This window comes from Sander lucioperca, chromosome 6 (assembly GCF_008315115.2).
Source record: "Sander lucioperca isolate FBNREF2018 chromosome 6, SLUC_FBN_1.2, whole genome shotgun sequence".
NCBI lineage: Eukaryota > Metazoa > Chordata > Actinopteri > Perciformes > Percidae > Sander > Sander lucioperca.
In genome coordinates, this window is record NC_050178.1 from 24,179,151 (window position 1) to 24,186,650 (window position 7,500).

General features: G+C 43.2%; 1 protein-coding gene across 11 annotated transcripts in view; it reads right to left on the reverse strand.

The window, feature by feature from the left end:
• The window catches only part of slmapa (sarcolemma associated protein a), a 108,440-nt gene that overhangs the window by 36,278 nt on the left and 64,662 nt on the right, over window positions 1–7,500 (reverse strand). For 6 of the 11 annotated variants that reach the window (XM_036001823.1, XM_036001820.1, XM_036001824.1 and 3 more), the window contains one exon: window positions 3,985–4,125. The exons of 4 other annotated variants lie outside the window; for them this stretch is intronic. In XM_036001823.1, coding sequence (XP_035857716.1) covers window positions 3,985–4,125 — 141 coding nt within the window. The remainder of the gene's footprint in view (window positions 1–3,984; window positions 4,126–7,500) is intronic. One more of the 11 variants, XM_036001822.1, reaches the window with a different exon arrangement.

Consider the following 7,500-nt stretch of genomic DNA (forward strand, 5'->3'; position numbering starts at 1 on the left):
GGTCATTGAGTCCGACTGCCCACTGGCCGATTCAACAAGTCAAATCGGCCAAAATGGAGGCCGACGGCTCCTCCGACTGACGACGGCACGGAGAACACCAAACAGACTCGAGTCACCGACCTCACCAGATGGTCAGACGGCCAATTATCGGCTCGGTGTGTCAGAGCCTTTACCAAGCATATTTTGATTGTTCACTTGTCTTCCCTCTGATACTATTATTAGCTGATTTAGAGGCATTATGACCCAAAACTACAGAAAATGCTTCATCCTTTTAAATGGACATCCTTCCTGCGTGAAATTATTTCACTGTAATATTTCATTGTTTCATGACTCGCCAGCACTAATTGGTCTGCTATATTGTGACAATACACACATATTTTTGATGCATGCATAGCCAGTAATGAATATTGCAGAGCAGAAGGTACATTTTTTTACTTTCTGGAATTGATAAGCAGAATCAAAAACCATCTTTCTTAATGAACACACTGTTCCTCTCAATACCCAACCCTGTATCAGAGAGGACCAGACAGAAAGAGCCAAAGACAGAAATCATGAGAAAAGACAGACATATAAAAGCAGGTAGAAAGCATGACAGAACTAATGAGTTACAGAGAGAACGATACCTACACGGACAGATAGATGCTCCATTAACAAAAGGGCAGAGCAGAAGTCGAAGCCATACAAGGCAGATATTTTCAGACGAATAAAGGTATAATACAGTGTTTCTGGACAGATACCACAACACTGGAACAGCAGACAGGTTGTGGACAGGCAAGCAGACAGCTAAGGCGTCAATCTTGGTTTCTCAATAACTTTTCCGTTCAACATTATACCATCAAACTAGCCTGGCTCCGCCCTCCTACGTACTTCCGCTGGTAGGACCAGGCTACCATCAAACAGCCCAACAGTTTAAAATCAACTACAACTCAATGAAAAAATCCAATCATCTCATTATTGTAAATCAGGAGTTTCTGAATCAGAGCACAACCTCACAACTCCCGAGTCAGAGTCAGTATGGAAACTCAAGATGTGACCAAAACAAAGAGTGAAATCCAAAAGTGTGTTCCCTGACATTGTCTATGCAGAAAATGAGCAGAATATTTAGATCAACCAAAGGCTCAACCTCTTCTCTCCCCCACAACATGCCTAGAAAATTAAATCATTGAAGCAAAAAAATATTGTAAAGAAAAGTAACATGACTCTAAGAAAGTCATTTCATATGCAATGATCCAGAACAGTCATATCCTATTGGTTGCCAAATGCACGTTAAACTACAAAAGCCCAATTTCAATGAAGTTGGGACATTGTGTAAAACATACCTGCAAACTCAGAAGAGCTGAAAAAGGTGATTTTCCTGGTGCTAAAACTATACTTATATCTATCTATCTATCTATATTTAAAAAAGGAGCATCTTGTTCAATTGTATTTGTCTGTTCAAAAATATAAAATAAAAAGTTGATCTACAAAAAAAAAAAAAAAAAAAAAAAAAAGGATCCCAAAACAACAGACGACATTAAAGAACGGCTTGTGTATTGCTAAGGGCCACAGGGTCAAAATTAAATGATTTATTAAAAATGGAATAACAATAGCTTATTTCAGTAAATTCCTGTTAAACAACAAAAACAACCACTGGATGGGAAAAGGGTATTTTACAACAACTTTGAATGCAGCACGACGCTGGCGAGGCGAATTTCAATTGAACGCAACATCTGTGTTGTTTTTCAGACAACAGCTACTGTTTCCTCTCCAGTGGAATACAGACACTTTTACACCGTTTAGCTGTCAGCATTTTAACCGTGTTTACTCCAGCTGCTAGCTAACGGTAGGCTAACGTTAGCTGCTGTCAGGTGTAATGTTAACTAGCTAACGGTAGGCTAACGTTACCTGCTGTCAGGTGTAGTGTTGACTAGCTAACGGTAGCCTAATGTTAGCTGCTGTCAGGTGTAGTGTTAACTAGCTAACGGTAGGCTAATGTTAGCTGCTGTCAGGTGTAATGTTAACTAGCTAACGGTAGGCTAACGTTACCTGCTGTCAGGTGTAGTGTTGACTAGCTAACGGTAGCCTAATGTTAGCTGCTGTTAGGTGTAGCGTTGACTAGCTAACGGTAGGCTAATGTTAGCTGCTGTCAGGTGTAGTGTTTGTTGCCGATTTCCGCTCAAAATATGCAGGGCTTGCATGATTTCATAATCCCCGCATTTTCATTGCAAAAAAGTCCCATATATCTTAGCAGAAAGTTGAAAAATGTTGCGTTTACTTCACACAAGAGCAGCCGTTTTCCCCTGTTGCCATGGGAACGTTATGAAGTGACGTAATTATGCGACGTGAACATCATCAAAAAGCTACAAACCCCGCGATGAAGCCACGATGAAACCGCAGTTTTTGCAAGTTCCCGCAATTTCATCACATAAAATTGCATAAATATCCCGCATATTCCATCGCATTTTTTAAGAAAACGTGCCGCATAATCAAGGATTTTTGCCCGGTTACCTCCAGGATCTGTGCTAAGCTAGGCTAAATGGAGCCAGTTACCTCCAGGATCTGTGCTAAGCTAGGCTAGATGGAGCCAGTTACCTCCAGGATCTGTGCTAAGCTAGGCTAGATGGAGCCGGTTACCTCCAGGATCTGTGCTAAGCTAGGCTAGATGGAGCCAGTTACCTCCAGGATCTGTGCTAAGCTAGGCTAGATGGAACCAGTTACCTCCAGGATCTGTGCTAAGCTAGGCTAGATGGAGCCAGTTACCTCCAGGATCTGTGCTAAGCTAGGCTAAATAGAGCCGGTTACCTCCAGGATCTGTGCTAAGCTAGGCTAGATGGAGCTGGTTACCTCTAGGATCTGTGCTAAGCTAGGCTAGATGGAACCAGTTACCTCCAGATCTGTGCTACTAGCTGAGCCAGTTACCTCCAGGATCTGTGCTAAGCTAGGCTAGATGGACCGTACCTCCAGGATCTGTGCTAGCTAGGCTGATGGAACCAGTTACCTCCAGGATCTGTGCTAAGCTAGGCTAGATGGAGCCAGTTACCTCCAGGATCTGTGCTAAGCTAGGCTAGATGGAACCAGTTACCTCCAGGATCTGTGCTAAGCTAGGCTAGATGGAGCCAGTTACCTCCAGGATCTGTGCTAAGCTAGGCTAGATGGAGCCAGTTACCTCCAGGATCTGTGCTAAGCTAGGCTAGCGGTGGGGGCGTCAGACAGAGTTACAACACGCACGGAGATGAGAAGGGTATGTATGGACTTATCTAACTCTGGGGGATACGGGGAATAAGACAAAGTCCCGATAAGTCGGCGTGTTCCTTTAAAAGAAAAGGTGATGTAACAGTGGTACATGCCCCTGTCGCAGCTTTTTTGGAACGTGTAGCAGGCATCAAATTCAAAATAAGTGAATATTTGCAAAAAAAAAAAAATAAAGTTTATCAGTTTGAACATTAAATATCTTGTCTTTGTAGTGTATTCAATTGAATATGGGGCTGCAAATCATTTATTCTGTTTTTATTTAGGTTTTAAACAACGTCCCAACTTCACTGGAATTGGGGTTTGTACTAAAACAGTATATTTTGAGTATATTTTGAGTGTGAAGTTCAAAATGAGGCAAGAAAAATATTTCCGTTGATCAAAAATTAGTTAGGCATTTCTGATAAACTTTGCTTTGAAAATACGGAGAACTAGAAAAAAAGATCAACATTTCAGTAAAGAAAGGCTCCAGCTATATTAATAATAATTTCTGGAATCACCACATGATCAGGTTAACAAAGCCAATATGTCGTCTTTTACAAAACCTCATTTCATAGGTTTGATTTTAATATGTTATTGTATCTCTTAATTTAATAGCATTATATTCATTTCTTTGTTTTAATGTTTCTCGGTTAGATTTCTGTTGAATTGTGCTGTTATTAGGTCAGACTTTTTACGTTTATTCTGTAGATCAAACCCTGCTAAAGAACAGTGCTATATATTAATTAAACTTGATTATTATGATAAACTGACTACCATCAACATCTTCACCAAATGCACCATCATCGGTGTCTGTATCCTCCTCATCCTCGTCTTCCTCCTGGCTCTCAGGTGTCTGCACGCTCCGTTTGTCCTCGACAGGCTCCTCTACCGGTCCGTGGGAGACAATGTCGACATCTGTCGTGTGACCAGATCAGATACACATATATATCTCTATATATATATATATATATATATACACACACGATTTTGTCGAAACGTTACCAGCCATGTTCACAACAAGAGTAAGAGTCCAAATGATGGCAGGTCCCTTCACAAAGTGGCTACTGTGGCAAAGTGAGCAGTGAGACAGTCACCTCCAGCATTCATATTCAGTGTTGTCATTCAATCACCAAGAAGTCAAATCAGTGACCAGAAGCTCTTTGTCCCAAGAAGACGAAAAAAAAAGCAGTGGACAGTTTGGCAACCATGGAAACAACCCATATTATCCAGAACCTCCAACCAGCCCTGCTCAGACTCGACAGAGTGCCTCCGTGTCCCTGAGACAACCTGCCTGTTTTCAAACAGCCACAGCCAGCGGTGTAGTTCAAAGATTACATATTTGAGTCCTCGTACATGCTGCTGTTGATCCTGGCGGCTTCGGCATGGTGGCCACAGGTGATAACGCCAGCCACGTGACACTTTTGAAGGCCTCATACACAATCATAAAAGAAACCGCTTTAAACAATGATTTTGTGAGCCATTAGGTTGAATAAAAACGAAAATGGTATGCACGGTGAGGCCAAAAACGTGCAAGCCTAACTGTACGTCCACACCGCCGCCGACTTGAGCCTCTGAAGATACAGGAAGTCATTCATTTTCAATGGAAGCTGCTTCTCTCAGCTGCAAGGAGCGGCAAATCTGTCGGCGTCGCGTTTTGGGTGTTTTCAGCGTTTTGAGCGACCAGAGCGTCAATCAGAAAGTTGAAAGTAGGTCAACTTTATGGTAATGAGCTATGGCGGTTCAGCGGCAACCAATCAGAATATAGACGTCCTTCACGCTGGCTGATTCCAGAGAAACATACGATGTAAACTTTGGTTCCTACCAAAACATTAGTTCAGAGAAAAAGGAGGAGAAGCTCATCATTGCCGTTGCTGGGTTCCCTATCATTTATGATATTTGCGTATAGGGACCAGTTAACGTTACCTGCCGGTCACATGGTCTCTAAACAGTCCGCTCACGGTGAAGTCCTGCACGGATCAACAGCTGACGGCTGCTCGCTCTGCCTGCACGCTGCTGCGGTTCAGCGGCTAACGAGCGAGCTAACTGCTAACAGACACCGCTGCGACCAACAACCAATACACATTCTGTCATTATATATGTCATTTATAAAAGGTTTCTAGTGTCAGTGTATTGGCCGTGCAGTGGCTGCTTGATCTTTTTCCATGATGAACATAGAATGCTGCTACGTCAGAGCGGCCAAAGCCTCAAACAGCTTCCCCGGACTTTCTGACCAGCGTCCTTGACCGGGCAGCCAGAGCTTCTTTGCAGCTCAAGTCGGCGGCGGCGTGGACGTACGGTTAGGAACTTTCTGAGCTACAGTAATGCACCTGCTCCACGGTACAGCCAGGTGTCCAAATGTCCCTGAACAAGAAACCATTATGTTATATTTGTTAACTATTGAATATCAATATGGGTACCAGCCTGAAAAAAGCCACGATTGGTGGGCTATAATTAGTGCTGTCAAACGTTTAAAATCTTTAAATCGCAATTAATCAGACCCCCCACCCCACCCCCAAAATAAAAACTCTTTGGATCTACACGATTCACGTGGATGACAATTTCGGTGATTTTCGCCGAAAAGCGACTAGTTTGCAGGTATCAGGGTTCACACGTATTTTAACCAATACTTTTTCATGACTTTTTGGCAAATTTCCATGACTATTTATTCCTGAAAAAGTCAGTCGACATTATACAATAAGAATAAAAATCTGTGTTAAAGTTTACCCTCAAAACTTTCAGGATCTTTTTATTTTTCCAAAACCTTTCTAGGCCTGGAATTTGCATTTTTCAAATTCCATAACCTGTTGTTGTGTTTCCGGTCTAGCTAGATCCGGTGTGGTGTTGTAGTTTTTCTAACGTTACTAGTTGTTGCAACAGCATGTGAAAAAAACTACAAAGTTTGCTAGGCCAAAAAGAACGTTAATCTCACGATTAAAACAATCGACGCCGTTAAAATGGGTTTACGTTAATGCCGTTAATAACGTGTTTAACTGACAGCACTAGTATTAATAAATACTTGTTTATTTAAATAGGTACTTTTAAATGTTTTTAATCTCCAGGTACCGATTTTTACTTGATTCAGTCCCTCCAGAAAAACGTGATCATGTGATCTCATAATTCAACGAATAATCAGCCAAAGTCTGCATATTTATGCGGGGGCCGCATTTTTTCAAACACGCCGCACTTTCGCCGCATAAATTGCAGATTTCCGCGCAAAATATGCATGGCTTGCATTTCATAATCCCCGCATTTTCGTTGCAAAAAAGTCACACATATCTTAGCAGAAAGGGGAGGGAGAGGGGGAGGAGAGAGAGAGGGGGAGGGAGGGATAGAGGGGAGGAGAGAGAGGGGAAGAGAAAGAGGGAGAGGGGGAGGAGAGAGAGAGGAGTCAGATAGAGAGAGGGGAGGAGATGTAGACGAGAGAGAGGGTAGTAGGATAGAGAGTCTGCAGTGCTTTCTGAATAGCGATGATCTTGGCATCGGATTGCGAGACTTCTCTCTCTCGCTTCCTCTTAGTTCTTCTGCTCTCGTTTTTCTTCTCCCTCTTCTCTTGTTCTTCTCTCTGCTGTTCGTCGCTCCGTCTGCGCTCTTGTCTTCTCTCATCGTTCGCTCTCTCTGCTTCTTTCTTCTCCTCTGTCTCTCTGCGTCTCTTCGCTTCTGGCTCGTCTCTTCGACTGCTCTTCGCTCTCTTCTCGTCTCTCTCCTGTGCATCTCATCTCTTGCTGCTCTGTCTTCTCTCTCTTCTCTCTTGCGCTCTCCTTCTCTCTTCTCTTCTCCCCCTCTTTTTCTCTTCGTACTTTTCCCTCTCTGCGCTTTCTTCTCTCGTGCTTCCCTCTCTTCCTTCTTCTCTCTTCCTCTCTCGCGCTTCGCGTCTCTGCTCTCGCTCTGTCTCTCTCTCTGTCTTCGCTCTCCTTGCGTCTCGCTTCCTCTCTCGCTTCTCTCATCTTCTCTCTCTCTTTGCTCTCTCCTCTTCTCGCTCCTGCTCTCTCCGCTCTCTCTCTCTCTGCGCTCGCGCTATCCCCCTTTCGCGTTCTCAGTGCCGTACTTCGCGACGTGAACATCATCGAAAAGCTGCAAACCCCGCGATGAAGCCACGATGAAACAACAGTTTTTGCAAGTTCCCGCAATTTCATCACATAAAATTGCATAAATATCCCGCATATTCCATCACATTTTTTAAGAAAACGTGCCGCATAATCAAGGATTTCTGCACTGCAACAATCACAAAAACACCCTACGTATGTTTCTGGAAGGACTGGTCATTGTACTGACACCCTCTCCAAAACTATT